At 41.8% G+C, this 19468-nt stretch overlaps 1 protein-coding gene across 2 annotated transcripts in view; it reads right to left on the bottom strand.

Moving 5' to 3' along the window:
• Positions 1 to 19468, bottom strand: part of SMC2 (structural maintenance of chromosomes 2) — a 482587-nt gene that overhangs the window by 306977 nt on the left and 156142 nt on the right. For both annotated transcript variants that reach the window (XM_085641249.1, XM_085641248.1), the window contains exons 10-13: positions 17284 to 17517; positions 15153 to 15312; positions 6891 to 7008; positions 5757 to 5895 (exon numbers count right to left, since the gene is read on the bottom strand). In XM_085641249.1, the coding sequence (XP_085497375.1) occupies positions 5757 to 5895; positions 6891 to 7008; positions 15153 to 15312; positions 17284 to 17517 (651 nt within the window). The remainder of the gene's footprint in view (positions 1 to 5756; positions 5896 to 6890; positions 7009 to 15152; positions 15313 to 17283; positions 17518 to 19468) is intronic.

Below are 19468 nucleotides of genomic sequence, written 5' to 3'. Positions count from 1 at the left end.
TGAGGCACAGGGTCAGACTGATTTGCATATGGCCATGTCTGAACTGGGGTGGCAGAGTGGGCTAAAGAACGGTGATGGATTAAACCCAGATCAGATGACTGGGGGTGAGTGCTTGCAATGTTCAACACTCCGTCCATCACTTCCTTTGGTTTTTGCAATATAAGATTTTGTCATCACTCTTGGAAAATCCTTGTTAGGGGGGGGCATAGTTAATGACAAGTGTCCGGCCAGGTATCAATCATCTGGTAAAAATTCATATGGCTAACACGAGAAAAGCTACAGTGCGGAATTTTCCAGCCTCTAATTCACAAATGGCTTTTTTACTCTCCAATTCCAAAACAGATTCATTAAGAGTTGTGCTACTTACTTCCCTTACGTCAGAATTTTGGCTGGTATCATTGAAACAATGACCCCTATTTTGAGCAGTCTTACTGCTGGAATATCACATTTTTTGGAGGAGTGGAGGGGGGAGGGGGGGGTAGGGACCGGATTTTTTGTAATTGTTTTTTTTCTTCAACCAGTCAGAAAACACAACTGCTGTCGCCCAATGTCATACAGTGCTATCTTCAGGGGATTCATTTTACATACGATACATTCACAGACAGTTTATAATTTGGTTGGATGCCTCCAGCACTTCCCATAGTACTTCTCCCTTATCCCAGACTTTGTCTTGAGTCTATGCCTCCTTTGTTCAGCGTGTCACATCCTCCCCATACAACTGTTGTCGGAATGTGTCCTATTCCTTTTGCGCTGCGTCTGATTTGTGACACCCATCATGGCCAATCTGTAGTATTTCTTCCAAATATCCCATATCTTATGGAATTGTTTTTGGCAGTCCCTGGCCTTGCATGTGACCCTTTCTGCTGCCATCTGAATGTTGGGTTAGAAAATGTATTGAGGGAAAGCGCATCACATTTTAAGCAAACTCAATCAACACTTTAGGAACAAAAACAGGATGGATCATAGGACATCTTAGTTCCACAAATAAGAGTGAAACATTCAAGGCACATATGTCTGACTCAGAGATACACAGTAATAAGTTTAGAAAAAGTTATTGTGAACAGAAAGGAAGCCTCCCTAGTGATTTTAGTAAGTCTCAGAGGGAAAATGGAATAAAGGGTTTGTGCATCAGTCTGGATGGAGCCAAGCGGAGGAACCACAGGACCGCTACATGGAGCTAGTCTATCCTACTCATCAACATTGCACAACCTTATTAGCAGTGAAGAAGGATTAATCTCTCTAGTTTCTGTCAGACAACGTTCCTTTCCTTTGGCAAGGACCAAAGGCAAAGACCCATTCATTTGGACTTTTACTGTGCTCTGATGAACAACTTCCTGGCAATCTGCACATTGACCAGATACTCTAGCAAGAGGCAGAAACGAACAAAGGATAACTCTTCTGGAACTAACCACTCAAGCTGAGCAATGACAGGGAGGGATGTAACTCTCCCTTTATCCATCTAGAGAGAGAAAGTATTTTCTCTGTGGTTCTGGGAAACGCAGATGATCAGCCTCTGAAGGTGGTCAGGGGACAACAGAACCACACTTAACCCTGCATGAGCCACCACTGAGAACGAGGTGCTCCCACACATTCTGGAGAACCATAGCAATCAGAAGGAAGGCAGAGGAACCCCCGATTAATAATTCCCCAGGGAACCCAATCGAGGAGGCATACTGTTCGCATCTGTAGTTTTCAGGGTGGCAATACCTGAATGTACCCAGGCCTCAAAGATGGAGGGCTTTCCTGCAAATTTCCCACTAGTGAGCAACATGATGACACCTGCCAAGGCTGTCTGCTCTCTGTTAACCTCCGCAAACGAGGGAGTCCAGCAGGAGCATGGCTTTATAAAAGGGCAGATTACACAGCACAATTGTCTGCCACAAATTTGCAGGGAGCAACAGTCCCCTTGCTTTCAAACATAGAACACTTACCTTGGTACTGTCTATATCAACCTAATCAAAACCAGAAAGACCACCTTTAGCCTAAATATTTCTATGGAATCTAATTTGACTTTCAAGGCACAGATAGAGAGATGCCTGCTGTGAGCCTTGCACTGAAACTGCTATGTGCAATATGTGCAATTGCAGTAGATGGAAGGGAGCTCTAACAAGAGATGTTGAGTGGGCACTATATGTGAGTGAACCAACTAATACCAGGAGGAAGTGCAGGAGACTCATGCAGATTTAGAGATGGGGCCACATCCAATGCATCATACTATTTAAGGCCTAGAACTCTATAGAGCTACATGGCTAATACAGTATTATTTTTCAGAAAGTGGTATTCTGTCTAGCAAATGAGTATTTGTCTTTGAGACAAGTAAGGTCTTTGAGACTTTGAATGGGATAGAAGAACAAAATCGTCTATAATTGTACCAGTGATTTTTTTTTAGTGGCAAGGGTAGCAGTAGGCCTTAAGCGCCCACAGAATAGGTGCTAATGGAGCAAGAATATTGGATTCTTGTTTAAGCAGAAGGTAGTGTCTGTACTCAATTCTGGTTATCCACAACAACAGTTACTGCCTGTGTTCTTGTTGGATAAGTACAAGTAAATGTCCTGCAAGTCCACCAAACAGTGCCAGTCATCTAGCCCTGTTCTATGAAATATCCTCCATTATCCTGTTTATTCTCCATTCTTATTCCAATGAAACACGCAGTTATAACTCAGCCCCCTTCAAAAGCATGGAGCCAGATCTAGAAGTCGTAAAGGAAACAGTCAATGAATCTCGTCCAGAAGTTCTCTGGCTGTTGAATGGGAGCCCTACAAGCAGTCTAAAGGCAGAGCAGTAGCGGATAGACATCTCATACCAACAAAATGCCTAATTTTCGATTTGTGATTGTCATTAATTGGTAGCAGGGGTAGAAAGCCTTCCTTACAGTGGAGTGGACCTCCAGCGATGGAGCAAATGAAGGTAGCAGAACCCCAGTGATGGCACAGACTTCTTAGATTCTCCTGAGGCAAAGGGGATTGTAAGGTGCTTCCGCCGAAGCCCTTTTATTTGAACTTGACTCTGAACCTTAGAAAGGTGAGGCAGCCACCAGAACTGTAGCCATGAAGTAGTGAGATGCCTTGGTCAACAACAAAAAAATAAAGACGATTGTAGAGCAGTAATCGGTTGGAGGATATGAAGTTCTCCACTAAACTGGAGGTCTAAGGTTTCTCACGGTCTTAAAGCTTCAGAAGTGAAGACTTCAGCACAAGGAGAGATTAAGGTTTAAGGTCCTGGAATCAAAGAGGTCCCTGGACATCACCAGTTTCTGCTCAGTTTCTCTTTAGCTCAGGTTAAGCATGAACCTACAATCCCTACTTGGGACAAAGGTCAATCTTGTGCAATATGTGCAAGCTGTACTTCACCATGTTGGGAACGGAATCGGCATGCCAGACCGACAGAACCCTGGAATTATTAATCTTTCTCCAATAGTATTCCTGACCTTCTGGTCCTTCACCATAAGAGGATGAAACCTTGCTCTTCAGGGGCCCTGCAATGAACATAACAGACTGAGCTGAAGGGTTGCTATAGATAAGGGTTCTACTGTAATTGGAAGCTTCATATTTGTTCTCTCGACTTGTACCCAGCCGTCTTACTGTTACTTTTGCAAATCCTTAAGCCTGCATGATAAAGCAAGACAGCTTTGATGGGAGAGTTGAAGCTGTCAGCAGTCCATGGATGCTTTCATTCTCTGCCAGAGGTGGCGTATCTAAGAACAGAGTCTGTTTAGTAGGGGTTCTGGTGGTTCCCCGTCTGATGGGTGGGTGATTGTGTGCTTTAAGCATTGCAGTAGCCCAGGATTGAAGCATCACCCTCCCTACCGGTCTTGCTGGTGTAGACACAAAACAGCACAGAGGCGCAAGTTCGATTCTTGGTGAATCTGGAGGGGGTCAGTGGGGTTGCTGACAGAGGACCTGGATCTAATGCATGGAGAGCTACAAATTGGAGGGAAAGGAGGGGGCGTGGCCAAGATTGCGGGGCAGTGACAGTTTCTCTGGGGCTCCGCTCACCGTGGCTGACAAACTACATCTAAAGGCAGCTTAAGTGACTCCACAGACTGACACCAGACAGACGGTGAAGCAGATCTCTGCGGCACCCAGTAGCGGTGCCCACGCGGTCGCTGCCGCGAGGAACCCGCAGCTCTGGAGAGGCACAGAGTCCGCCCCGGAATCTAGCAGCCCATGGCAGAGCGTCGGGAGCTTTGGGAGGAGTGCCGACCCGGCAGATGAGCGGTGGTACAGCGCACCGCAGGAAGTGAGCTCCAGGCCAGGGAGTGTGAGGCGACGGCCGGAAGGGCAGACATCACACGGAGTTGTGGGTGGGTGTGATGTTTACTTGCAACAAAAATTCAATAACAATTATTTAAACCACAAATTGAGAGGAAAAGCTGTAGCGGGACAATGGGAAGGGTGTCCCTGACCTTCAGTTTGGCTTGCAAGGCATCCAGGAACAAGTACTACAAGAGGAGGAATGTTAGTCAGCCAAAACACTTATTTAGTAGGGAAGCAAAGCAGTTCCGAGTAATCATCATTCAACTGTTTTTGATCCAAATGACTAAAGGTCAGACATGCCCACCAACAGGAGGAAAGTCAGAGGGCGCCTTTAAAGTGGTGGAGTGGTGAAGAAATGGGCTTCAGGTAAGGGCAGTCACGTCTGTGGACCGAGAACATACAACAGCATAAAGAGTCCAGTGTGAAGTGGTACTCCGCTCAAGGATCTTGAAAGGGAGGGGGGTAATCACAGACTCATGGGTGTGTTGTTGCTGTGGAGTCAGAGCAATTTCCTTACAAGACTGCTACTGATGACATACTGGACTCCCTGCCTTAGCTGCTTCTGCTGAGGGTGGAGGAAAGAAGGGAGGGGGGAAAGGAAGAAGGGAGCGCGAGAGCAAGCGCGCGCAAGAGAGAGAGCGAGAATGTGAGGCAAACATCTTTCACTTATCTACAGGAGGTTTCTCACTCTCACACTGAGAAGCTGTCTCCTTCTCAAAAGCTTCCTGTACCGAGCTGGGACTAGAGAAAAACTGATCTTAAGACAGATAGCGCACCCACAGGATGAGCTAAGTTTCCCTCTTTGATGCAACCTTTCTACCCGCACAATCCCTTGACTCCAAATACAGAGGCCTAAAGTAGATTTCTCAAAGTAACTTTAAACCATCATGATCAATATTCACGAACTTTGAAAACCATTACTGCCAAATCCCATGAACATTCATCTAATGCATCAAAGGATATTAGCAAAAATAAAAAACGCATTTCATATTGAAATGAGAAGTTAACGTAACGGAGAGAAGCCAAGGATCCACTAGAATATATCACTTTCTTCTTTAGGAAAGGCATACCTTTTGAACTCTGCATTAAATAAAAGTGATTTGGAAGGCAGGCAATTATATACTTCGAGGCATGCCTGTATACTCCCAAAGAGTCAGCACAGTACCAGGTTACTCTGCATTGATTGAAGGTGAATTTAACAAAGTGAAAATAGTTTGCTCACCCAAAGCGCAAAGACACCAGGAAAAAACACACCTCTGCCTACAAAGAGAATAAAGGAAGTCATTTTCATCAAGACGCCAGACTAGATAAGATTTCTGGAAACAGAGGCTCATGTGCTTCCTATATGGTCTTAGGAAAAATGAAGGCACTACCACAACTTGGCAACACTACCAACAGATCAAATTAGAAGTTAGCAAAGTTTTGTCTCATCAAATCAGATTGTTTTCATTCAAAAACAGGTGGAAATTTCCATGCATGCTATATGGCCAAAGTACCCACCTCTGTATCAACCACAACATTGTAAAGGCGTCCTCCGGCTACCACTTCTAAAGCAGTTGCTGTAGATAATTCTTTGACAGAGATCAGAGAAGCAACAAGCCCCTTAACACGGGTCGAGTCCCAGTTCTTTTCAGGATCCCTTCAATTGAAACAAAATGGTTCATTAATTGTAAAAGTAAGTACAAAACACTGATGTACATGAGAAAATCATCACACAAGCATTTTACAACTGAACATTAAAAACAGTTTCCCATCAAGTTAGTGGAGAATGTTTGCCAGAAACTGGTTTGGTAACACAGCAAGAATACTTTTGGTGAAACTACAATGCTGAATGCGCTGCCACATCATGGAGGCAAGAAAAACATTTTTTAAACAAACAAATCTACAAAGTGAAAACAAAAAAAGGAATGTACTAGGAGTATTCTGAACACGGGGTAACATTTTTACAGGTTTATGACCTCAGTGCATCGGTTCCATCAACTTTAAATGTCATTGGGAAACCAGACTATTTTCTGTAGTCTTTTTATTGCCGAGACTGTAACTGAGGCCATAAATCTCTAATTTCATAAGAAATTCTACAGTCTTATGTAATTCAATATACGCCCAAAGGCTAGTGAAAACTTACTTGGGCAAGGATTAATGTGATTCCCATCGAGGGATGCCTTTCTCAAGGATGAGTTGCAAAAATGACCCATATATTAGACATAGCGCTTGAGGTTGATTAGCCATTACATTGTCAAAAAGTAAGTAAATCTACAGAGCTAGCAAAATATACGAGTTCCAAATCACTGAAACAGATGACATGCAGTAGATAATTTGCATCACTATTGTTAGGAAGTATTTTTCACATGTGACCGTATGTACTAGAATCTAGTAACTAGATGCTACCTCGTTTTAGGTTTTGGTCCAGATAATGTATGGCACTCCACTGACTAGGAGGGATGGTATATGACATAATGACTAACAACTGCCATAACACTGTCCTTCAGGACCAAACGCAATTCATGCGAAGTTACTCTGTAGACTTGGGGGAGGGAGGTTAGTGAGGGTTTGTCAAATTGGCAGTGCTTTTTAAACTAGACTATCTAGTTTACTCACCTCACCAATCTCAGATAACATTTTCAAGTGCATTACCTGTAGTCAAATCGCAGATTTGGAAATCTAGCCATCAGTGACTCGTAAGACTCCCTCAGATGATGGACAGTCCGAGACAGTTCTTTCCGGCTTTCCAACAACTTTTCCTCCTTACCATCTATAATTGCAAGAAAGTAAAGTTCAGTGAGTTTGACATACTCTTGTACATTTACTGTCGGTCATTCTGTTTTAAGTCGGGAATTCTTTTGCTGTGTGCCAATGGTTTCTTCAAAGACCCAGAGCTAAAATCCAAGGTTAATCATGAAGTGTCCCTGCAGGAGTGTAGACTACGAAAGTACTACCTCAAAAAGACTTAACCCTGGAAATTAAGTTAAAAAAAATATATGGGTTGTTTTCCTCAATTTGCCTTTAGTAAAATTTTAACAATGTGGCTGAACGTGTATCATTACTGAGAAAGAAGGAGTACTCAATTTAAGGGGCTGGTTGCACAAATAAAGAAAAGCAATGTTAAAACAAATGTATTAACATCTGAATGTAATGAAGGTAATCGGCCTTACATTTTGCTATTGCGGAAACAAAATACAAATTATATGAACTAGTATTCAGGATAAACAAAATTATTGCTTGAAAGAATCAAATGAGCCATAATTATAACTTGTGTGTCTGATACACAAACTGCTTCCTTTGTTTATTGACATCCAGAACAATGACTAACTGAAGAAAAATATTAACCTATTTTGTTTTATTTTTATGTAACAAAATATAATGAGGCTGACAATCAAATACAGAACAGTGTACTCCATTTAAGGTTACGCAATAAATCATAGCAAAATTGTACAATTCCATGTTAATGAGTAATTCTGAGATGAGTCATCCTAATGATGAGCCTAATGATATACAGCTACTAGCATACCTTAATAGCGAGGATCAGAAAAAACAAAAACACCCATGTACACATCATGACATTCAGTGGTCCACACAGCCTTAATGCTGGCCAGTTCCTTCCTCCCCAGGGAACAAACACACAATTAAAAGAGTCCATTAAGGGGGGCGTGGTTAACGCCTTACGAAGATGGAGGCTTTTCCCTGACGCTCCCGGGGTCGGGAGGATAACGCCGATTTTTTCTCGCGTAACTGCGAGTGCGAGGATGCCACAAAGGGAGGACAAGCTGTCTGAACATCCGGAGCGCCGAAATTTGCAGTCGCTGTGTCAGTAAGCTGCATTTAATCCTCTTTAATTCCCTCGGCGGTCCCGTTTTCGGAACGGCCGCCATTTTGTTTTTTCGTCTGAGGAGAATGTAAGCTAATGGCTTGAAGAAACATGCTGCAAAAGTGGTTTTTTGCCCCCCTTGGTTATTATTGCTGATTATCTCTGGCTTTTTCTTCATTTTTTCACCAACTTTTGATAAACTCAATGATGCATCCCTGGAAAATACGGAAGGTGCGTAGTTTGTGCAGCGTTTTCTCCACCGAATCAGCCGCCATTTTATGCATGCACCTCACGAGAGTGTTTTCCTGTGCTGTTCTCCTCAAATAAGACAGTTCTTCTTCACTCATGATTATTCTTGACGAGTATTTTCGTTTTGGATATTGAAATAGTTTTATGGAACTGCCTCATTTTTTCGGATACGTCAATTCAGTGACTAATTCTTCAATTCCGCTTGAGCACGCGCTTCGGTGAGGCCCGCCAGGTTTGCTTGATACTTGCTGGATCTGACAGTGATGTTAAACATTTAACTAGTGCTACTCTACTTCTGGACCACGTCTCTGCCCCTCTCACTTAGACTGTTGGACTTGCCTCCTATGGGGAGAACGAAAGGCTCTCTTGCTAAACACCCTACGCCTAAGCATACCCTCATCAAAAATTCAAAAGTTTTTACTGCCTTCTCCAAACTAGAGGATTCTTTGTTATTATCGCAAGACCCCGCGGGGAATATGGATCCCTCTCCCTCACCAGTGCCGGCTGTGAAGTCCGTCACCAAGCGTTTAAAGCATAACCCGCCTTCTCCTCCTAAATCGACCTCGCCTGTTTCCATGGAGACTCTACTGGAAGAGATTAGGGCCCTTCGTCCCTTTATGGAGGAAACAAATAATAAACTACAAGTTCTCACTGACACTTGGGCTCAACTTGACTCACAAATTACTGCAGTTGAAAGTCATATGTCTTCTTTTACAGACACTAACACCAATGTATCTCACCTTCAATCTCAAGTTTCTGCCCTCCAACGCCAAGTCGAGGATCTTGAAAATCGTAATAGGCGGAACAATCTGCGTATCTATGGTCTGGTGGAGGGATCGGAGGGGTCGGATCCTCCTACCTTCTTTAAAACTTTTCTACCCAAGATTCTCCATATGCCGGAAGGCACTGCTCTCAACATTCAACGAGCCCATAGGTTGGGACGTCTCCCATCGAATGCATCTTCTTCACAGAGGCCGAGAGGTGTCATTTTGTACTTTTTGGAGTACACGGATTTGCTAAAGGTTTTGTCAGCGGCTAAATCCTCTCAGCGAGTCACCTGGTCCGGTGCCACTTTGTTTTTCGCTCAAGATTATGCCAAGTCTACAGCTAACAGACGTAAGGCCTTTCTTGATATGAGATCTACTCTTCGTGCCATGGGAGCGCGTTATGGTCTTTTTCACCCCTGCCTCTTTAAGGTCACGTTCAATAATAAGACGACATCCTATGAAGACCCGCAGCAGTTACAGAGTTTCATAAACTTTCACAAGACGGAGACCATGGAAGCTTCGGGACCCTTGTCTTCAAATGTTACTTGATGTTCTGATTATTTTTCTTATGGTTCTTTCATTCACTGCTTCTCTTCATTATCGTTCTTCATGTATTCTTTGGTGTTCTTTCCTAGCTTGGATGGTCTTCTTAGTTTGAGTTGGTACCTAATCGTTTTGTTCTGTTTTAAATCTCCTATTTTTCATCACTTATTGTGCTAAATAGTTTTTATGTTTTTGTTTTTGTTCTCTCTCGCATCCGTAGATATCCTATATTATTGGCGTTCTCCCCCTCGTCCTCCGTCTGGTCAGCCTGGATGGGCTGCCTGTCTCGTGTGGCTTCTCCCCTCCCCCCTTGTTCTCTTGGATCTTCTTCATGTAAGTATGTCTCCTGTTCACATTCTCTTTTTATGCCTTTTTTGCTGTTTTCTGCCATTGTTTCTCTTTTCCTCTTTTTCTTTTTCCCCTTTCTTTTCTTCCCACCTACGCCTCCCTCATTCTATCCTCTTCTTCCTTTCTTTGATCATTCGCAAATTCATACTCCTTGCTTATGTTTCTTCTCCCTTATCGAATTTCTTAATGTTATTGTTTTCAATCTTTTCCTCTCTTATCTTCTTCTTCGTACACTCCTGAGTTCTCACTTCTTTACTCTTCTCAATCTCAACTCTATTTATCGCATTGTATGTTCATGGTTTTTGACTTCAATCTCATCCAGTCAAGTTCAGAATTATCACATGGAATGTTAAAGGATTGAACAATCCCATTAAAAGACAACGAGTTTTATCCCATTTAGCAAAATTAAAAACTGATGTTGCTTTTCTTCAGGAAACCCACCTTTCTGAGGCTGAAGCATCTAAATTAAAAAGATGTTGGGTAGGCAATGTGTTTTCTTCTCCAGCTTTAGGTAAGAAAAATGGTGTTCTTATTCTTACTCATAAAAAGTTTAATGTATCGGTGATTTCTCAAGAGACTGATTCTGAAGGTCGTTGGTTAATTGTTAAATTACTTATTGACAAAATACCATTGGTTTTCTTTAACGTTTATGCTCCAGTTTCAGTTGAGAATGTTTTTTGGTTACATATTTCTGATAAGTTGCTCTCCCTTGAAGACGATTAGATTGTTTTTGGGGGTGACTGTAATCAAGTTTGTGATTCCATTTTAGATAGGAATTCCCCAGTCAGATTTGTAAACAACAAAATGCACTCACAATTTACTTCCACCATTCGTCAAAAATCTTTAGTTGACATCTGGAGACTGTGTCACCCTGATCTTCGAGAATATAGCTTTTTCTCCCCCCCACACAAATCACAATCTCGTATTGACTACCTCTTTTTAAGTAAACCTTTAACGCAACACGTACTTCAATCAGAAATAGGGTCCATTTTAATTTCAGACCATGCCCCGGTTTCTGTTGATTTTGATCTTCTTCCTTATACCCCATTTGCTGGACGTTGGCGTTTTAATAATTCATTGCTCGTAGATCCTAATTTTTCCAGCCAGTTCAGTTCTTTTGCTTCGGAATTCTTCACCATAAACACAACTCATGATTCCTCTCCTGCTATGATTTGGGATTCTTTTAAGGCAGCTGCCAGAGGCTTTATTATTAACTTTGTTTCTCGGAAGAAAAAAGCTTTTGAGAAACATTCGGCTCAATTGCTTGCCAAAATTAAAAAATTAGAATACGCCTATTACCACTCGTACTCTGAAGCTTCTTTGAAAGATCTTATCACTGCTAAAATCACCTTCAACAAAGCATCCACGGAAGCGGCTTCTTCTTATCCTCTGAAGAGTAGTGCTCGTTACTATGGAGGTCAGAATAAAATGGGGAAGGTATTGGCTAATTATCTAAAATCTCGTCGGGATAGAACTAGGATAGAATCTTTGAAGGATTCCAATGGTGACGTTCTTCTCAAAGATGAAGATATCTTAAATGAGTTTGTCTCCTTTTATAAAACTCTTTATACTCCTGAGGCCCAACCTCTTCAATCTGATCTTTCTTCCTACTTCCAATCCATCTCTTCTCCCCCCTCGCAACATATTGATTTTGATTCACTACAGCTAGATATCACATTGACAGAAATTTCTCATGCCGTATCGGTTTTAAGGCGAGGAAAAACACCTGGCCCTGACGGATTTACCATTGAATTTTATGAACACTTTTCGAAACTCCTTCCACAACTTCTTCTTTTATTTACTTCCTTTATCACAAACGGAGCGTCTCAAGGTACCTTTCAGGATGCTATGATTTGCCTAATTCCCAAAGAAGGCAAAGATCCTTCTTTCTGTAAAAATTATCGCCCGATATCTTTAGTGAATACGGATTATAAAATTTTTGCTAAAATTCTTGCCTTACGTATTGACCCAATCTTACCTGAGCTTCTTGGTTCGGAGCAATCAGGCTTTGTAAAAGGTCGTTTATCCTCTGATAATTCTAGAGTCTTTTTTAACATTCTTAGCAAGGCCTCTTCCTTAGATTACCCACTTGCTGCCATAGCTTTAGACGCCGAGAAAGCTTTTGATAGGATTGGTTGGGACTTTATGTTCCATGCTCTTCAGTGGATAGGGTTTCCCTCTAAATTAATTTCCTTGATTTCTCTCTTATATTCTGGTCCCAAGGCATCTATTTTTGCCAATGGTAAGGTTTCCGATTATTTTTCTCTTTCAAGAGGTGTACGGCAGGGTTGCCCCCTATCCCCTCTTCTATTTGTAGTGGCGTTAGAGCCTTTCCTCACCAAAATTAGACAGGATTCCCTAATTACAGGATTCCATTTAGGTTCCCGCCAAGTCAAAATGTCTGTTTATGCAGATGATATTCTTTTATATTGCTCCAACCCCGATACTTCTCTTCCTCCTTTCCTCTCCCAGGTAGATGCGTTTTCAAAACTTTCAGGATACCGCCTAAATCGTGATAAATGTGAAGTCTTACCCCTCAATGTTTTGTGTCTTAAACACTATTTTGTTCATACTGGTTTTTCCTGGCAATCCTCCAAATTAAAATATTTAGGATTATGGTTCTCCCCGTCTATTTCCGAAACTCTTAAACACAATTTTGATTACATTGCTAAGAAGCTAAATGATTCTATTACTAAGTGGCACCCTCTTTTTCTCTCTTGGTGGGGTAGATTAGACTCTATTAAGATGATGCTTGCTCCCGTTATTTTATATTCTCTCTCAATGATTCCTGTACATATCCCAGATTATTACTTTAAGAGATTAGATCGCACTTTATTAAAATTCCTCTGGAAAGGTAAGCCCCCTCGGATAGCCTTATCTACTCTCAAAAAAGATAAATCAAATGGTGGGCTTAAGTTTCCTGACTTTAAATCTTATCATCATGCGTTTTCCCTAAAACAAGCCTCTTCATGGCTCTCCTTGGACCCTCCTACCTATCCTCCAATTTGGCTTAGCATCGAGAAGTTTTTCACTTCCCCCTTCGCCTTTATGGAATCCCTTGCTTTCTCTGCACACACTTCTTCTTTGCGTCATCCTGTTATTTCTTATACACGAAAGCTCTTAACTCCTCTCCTACCAGCTTCCTACCCCTCGCTTAACTCACTTTCTCAACAACCTATTTGGCATAATAAATTACTACGTATTAAAAATCGTGCTTTCTATTGGAAGGCATGGCACTCCAAGGGTTTGAAGTGGATTTCTCAACTTTTGATGGGTAATAAACCTTTATCCTTCTCAGTCCTCAAATCTAACTTTGCCCTTCCTAATTCCTGTAAGAAGCAATATGACCTTCTGCTTCCCTCTCTTCACCAATATCTTTCATTACTCCCACCTTCTCCAAATTTCCCTACAACTTGCTCTACATTGTTTCCATTGTTAAACGCTTCCCCTTCTGCATCTTCCCTTTACAAAGGTCTTTTATCTCTTTCGCCGCGGTGCAAAACAAGGACTGAGCTGGCATGGGAAAAGGACTTATTACAATCCTGGTCTATCTCTTTGTGGGATAAGTTGTGGTTAAAGATTCATAAAACTTCACGGGCGGCCAATACCACTCAGACTCTTTATTTTGTATATCAGCGTGCATTATATTCACCCGCACACTTAGCTTCCTTCTCTTCCACCACTTCATCACACTGCTGGTCCTGCTCATGTTTAAAGGCTGACTTAAAACACATGTTATTTGATTGTCCTAACATTGCTAAATTTTGGCATTTAGTTTGGTCTCAAATTAACAAAATATTTAACACTAAAGTTCCCTTTTCCCTCTCAAATATTTTTCTCGGTTCTTTATCCCCCTCATGGCCTCAACCTCCGTCACATTTTCAGTTAATTGATTTGTTAATTGCTATAGCCTTGCATCTAATCACCTTGAATTGGAAACATGCGGATAAAGTCACTTACAGAGCCTGGTGGAACGCCATCTGTTTTCATCACAGACTTGACACTAATTATGTTACCCCTGTATCACTAGCAATTAAAAGGGATTTGTTATGGCTCCCTCTCACTACATATTTATCTGCTTCCCCCCCTTCGAATACTTCAATTACTGCTACTGTGAGAACGTCAGATGATGTCCGCAAACCGCCCTGATTTAGTTTCGTTGTCTTTTGTTTGAATAATTTATTATTGTTTTTGCATACTGTACTCCTCCCATTATATCACTATATTCTTTTTAGAGTTTTAAAGTACATGCAATGTAGTGCTTCATTTTACCTCTTTTATTGCCATTAATTGCTCTGAACTCTTTCCAATGATATTCATATTGCTTCCCCCCCCCCCTTTTTCTTCCTCTTTCTCCTTTTTTCTAGGTTACCGTGTTTATTGTAACCAATATGCTTAATATCCTTTATTGTTTATATCATAATTATTTATGTTTTCTGATCGGATTTTGATTGTACATTGTATTTTCTTGCTGGTCTCAATAAACTTAAACTTTAAAAAAAAAAAGAGTCCATTAAGCCTTTTCAGGATAAAGTCTCTCCGATGCCTGGTATTCCACGTAACCAGTCGTATTTATTCTTTAAATTTTTGCTAATCGCACCCCAATTCAGAGTCCAGAGTAGGGATCAAGACATTAGGGTCCGTGCCTTGATCAATGCCTATTACTGGTAGAATCAGTACGAGGCAGAAATATATTGGCATGTTAAAACCTTCAAGATCCTAGAACACTAGTCTGTTTTCACTGTGGCAGGAAAGTTTTAATAAAGACTAAATCAAATTTGTCAACTATTTTTTGACACAGAAGTCAATCAACACGGGAATATGGGTTGCTTCCTGGAGAAAGGAGAATTAGAGTCCACAATTCATCATAGTATTCACACACAAAAAAAACAAGCACAACCAGCTATATACCTTTGAGTGAGCCCACCAGGAATGACTATTGTTCCCTAGTGAAGAAACAGACCAGATTATGACTTATGCCAACATGCGTGGTGAGGGTCTGTCGCCCTTTTATAGCAAAGCTGTAAGGAACAATCGATCTGAGACAGCTCTGCCTCCTTTACTCACATTAACATTGGCCTCACAGTACCTTTTGTGCCTTGTATAATTTAAGCTAAACCGTCCTTATGAAACAAAATAATTGAAAAAAGTGAACAAAATTACAAGAAAATTGACAACACAGACCTTCATAGTTCAACTTTTTCATTTCCGCTTCCAGTTTCTCTTTGACCTTTTTCACTGCTTCAAATGTTTCATTATCCTTCTTGTAGCCGTTATCCATTTTCTTAACCTCGGCTTGTTTGGTTTTCAATTCTTGTTGAGCATGCTTCAATTTCATTTGAGCCTATGAGAATGACAGCATAAAGTTTGAAAAACTACTCATCCAACTTGACCCTATAACAATTTGGACACGCAATTCGGATCTGCGCCATGGTAGACCCTTAAATGGGCATGCTTGATTCAGACTGGTAGTGTGTCCCAAAAAAAGAAAATGAGTTAAACTGCCAGTCTGTGACCGCACCCATCTACGAGGGGAGGAAAGGCCCGATGTCCTTGTGTCCCCCATTACCTTCCCCAAACTGCGACTGCACCCACCCATGAGGGAAGGAAATGCCTATGATGCCCTTGTGTCCCCCATTACTGCCCCCAAAGTCCAATTGGCTGTGCAATACCTCATACGACACAATTAGTGTGAATCCTGACCTCTTCTTTGGCCCTATAATACAGTGCAGGTACAAAGGAAAAACGTGCCCCTCAAATGCATGGGCCACACCTCCTTGCAAATGAGAATGCCCCTTGGGATCAAAGCAGCGCAATCCAGATTACAAAATAAGCCTTACAAGCTTCTGCAGGTGCTTTCTGTGATAAAAGACTGTACCAGGGGTGCAAAAAGCAGGCACGAACCCCTATTTCACAATCCCGTACACTATATGCAACAGTGCCTGTGCTAGGTTAACACGTACTATGAGCAGCACAAAGTTAAAGACTCCAGGTTGTAGATATGTGGGGAAAACAAATTACTGCCACATATGTCTATGTTACAGAACTCTCTATACATTCAAAATTAATTTCTCAACACTGCCTTCTGAGATCAAAGCAAGCTCCCCTTCATACACTTACCCCTGCTTGCCATTCAACAAGAATGAGCTGCCACTTTAAAGGTGAACCCTTCAGCCGTTAGAAAAATTACTTCACTTAGCCACCCAACAGTCTTCCAAACAGGAGTAGTTAGTTGTAGTTGTCTATGCATGTATTTTAGTGAAGTGATATACATCTAGCCATTGCAAACCAGTGTAGGACAACTCTAAGCATGCAAACACTGGGTGTACAAGAAGAGATATTCTGGCATCAACTGGGTAGACATTTATGTGAAAGGGAGCTAAGGACTTCTCTAACAGTGTAGAGAGAATTCTTATTTAGGGCATAGTCTACATATGAATTTCAGAGAAGCCCAGTCAAGTACGTATCCCCAGGTCATATGAAAAGGTTAGGATGGATGGAAAAGAGAAATGCATGTGGCTCTCCCAACCCAGGCAGTCGAGTTCTGCTAGTCTTTCTCCTTGCTACTGCAGCTGAAACCCGGAAAGAAAACAGATTAGATTCAGCATACGGTGTACTCTATCTCAGCTCTCGTCCCCAATGGGCTAGCAGCACAGGTGCTACACTGGAGCAGCTAGGGAAACCGTGTGAATCCACAAGCTCCAGAAGCCCCGTACAGTTAGGTAGGGGATGACCAAACCTTCAACATCATTGGAACTATGGTTCTTCAATCCTTGTGGAGACAGGGCATCCAAGTAAACTGTTGGAGGGACCAAACATCCTCTAATTCTCCAGTCCTCCAACTGTCTGTGCAATTGTGATCATAAATGTAACTTATAAGTAAGGGATGTCTGAAAGGTATGATTATTCACATCTCAGGAGGAGTTGGCCTGTGTCATGCCTCACATAAGTTTGCTGTGACCACCCAGGTGATGTTACAGCGTAACATTACTTGCACCTGCCAAGTTCTGATCCCGATACCTTTCAAACCCGATTTATATTGTCTTCCATTGTCCCCCAAACTCCCAATCTCCCCATGGCACCTATGTGCCACTGCCATTCTCACTCATTAACTGCTGATGAGATGCAGAATGTTAACCACAACACAACAACCAATGAGAGGTATTTTGGGGGAAGATTACATTTACAGGTCTTCAGCCTAAATCTTGTGCTTGCTTTTCCTCTAGCCTTTCCTTTTTTCATCCAGCTCCTTCATGCAACTCTAAGGTTTTGTAAAATGATACAACAGCAAGCAACATAATTATTGAAGTAGTACCTGTTTGGCTTCAGTTTCTGCTTTACTGGTGTCATTCTTGCAGGTCATCATCTGTCCAGCAAGTGTTGCTTCCTCTCCGTCTTCATTGGTGGACAGGCCAGCAGAGACAGCGTTGAAGTGTTGCTGAGCGGCAGTCAACGCATCTGCATCTTTCTGACCAGCTTCCTGCATGGAGCTCAAGTTGTCTGTTATTTTCTTTACCTCCTTCTCCTTGGCCACCAAAGTCTTGGAATCCTTGTGGAGAACAAAATGTACTTAACCATCAGAACACTTTTATGAACTAGAAAAACTAGCACTACCCTCTGGCTATCTATATTATAGTGCACATAGTAAAAAAAAAAAAAAAAAGCGAGTAGGGACTTTTTCCATGTTCCATATTCTTTTTTTCTGGACATAAAAAGGTGGTCATGTCCATTATTAAATACTTAATTATTAGGATATTAAGTTAGTAATAGGCACTTCAGAAAAACGATCACAATGAGCTGAAATGTATTAATTTGTGTTCCTCAAGAAGAAAGTCATATGCAGAGTGTTCCTGTATCGCAAACATTAAAGGATCAAAACGGTTGCACTGTGCATTGTTTAAACTTGTTGCATAAATGTCACATTATTTCCTATATACGTCTTAATATAATTACGCATGAACCAGATGTTCCTAATGTTGTCTTAGTTGAAGCATCATATTTTCTTGTTTTACTATGGGTTTTATGTAAAAGTTAAATTATTAGTACAGATCTATGGTGTACGATCTCGCCATGTCGACTGTGCCTTTCATGATTTGAAACCTACAAATGTGCCCGTTTTAGGACAAATGTCAGCATTTTACTTTCTTTTGAACTGTGCAGACTCTGTGTTAGTCTGCCTAATGAGTTATACATGTATTTTTCGTAAGTTCTGAAATGAGCCGTCTGTCATCCTCTTGCGGATTTATATTTAGTCTTTCCTTGACTTTTGAACTGAGCAGATTTATGCTAAACCTCGGATGAACTATATTTTGGTTCAGGCTACTTGCTCTGGAGGTCTGCCTTATGTTGTTACCACGCGTAAATGGTACTATTTGATGATTATTGTTGCCGGTTTCAGTTTGACTAACTAATAACTTTTTGCGCTCTGTAATGATTCTTAAATTTGAATTAACCTTTATGGTTTTGACTTTGAATTTTGTCCTGTGAAGATTTTCTTTTTGGTATAGGGCTGTGGCCTATTGAGAATCATATAGACCCGATCCTGCGTCTCAATCCTTTCAATTTATTAGTTAAAAGCATCGAGAGGCAGAACAAAGGTTTCTTGTGGTGGGGTAAGGCAAATATCCAAATAAAACATTAATACAGCAAGGAACCTGTCCAGGGTGTATAGAGATGTGCCTACCTTCTATGAAGAGGTTTATATTAGATAAAGCACAAGTTACTTACTTGTGTAACGATATATCTGTAAGAGACATTAGTTAGTGATAGATTCCTTACCTTAGAATATCCCCAGGCCTCAGAATGGATCCGGAAAATTTTTCATCAGCAGTACCCCTGCGCGTCGGTAGGTGTCGTCGTATGGCTCCGTGTAAGTCGCTGGCGTCGTAGTCGCCGAGATGACGTCACTGGAGCTACTTGGACGTGCCCATGCGTGCCGATGTCCGCGCCAGAAACGCAGAGCCAGTCAAGATACTGACCACTGGTGCATTGAAACTAGGTCCCTGAAAGGGATGACCTTAACCCTAGAAATCAGTTCGCAGAACAGGGAGAATGGGTGGGGCGGTACAGAATCTATCACTAACTAATGTCTCCTACAGATATATCGTTACACAAGTAAGTAACTTGTGCATCTGAAAGAGACACGTTAGTGATAGATTCCTTACCTTAGAATAGATACCCCAGCAATACCAATCCCGGTGGTGGGTCTGCGAACCAAGGTCACATCAGAAAGTCACGGAGAACAGAACGGCCAAAGAAGCGGTCTCTCCTAACTTGACTGTCAAGGCAATAATGCTTAGTAAACAAAGCGCTGGGGAGATAGAACGGCCCCCACAGCTGGGACGTGGCTCACTTCCATGGCTTTCTGCAGCACGAATAGCAAGATCTACTCCAGTCTCCTCCCCACAGTGGCGCGACCCAAGGACATCTGGGGCCCCTATAAGACATATATCGCTACCCTGCCGAGCTCTTCCCCGCCACACTTCAGTTCCGGAATAGTG

This window comes from Triturus cristatus, chromosome 2_2 (genome assembly GCF_964204655.1).
Source record: "Triturus cristatus chromosome 2_2, aTriCri1.1, whole genome shotgun sequence".
In the NCBI taxonomy this organism is placed as follows: Eukaryota; Metazoa; Chordata; class Amphibia; order Caudata; family Salamandridae; genus Triturus; species Triturus cristatus.
This window is presented reverse-complemented; position numbering and strand designations above follow the sequence as displayed.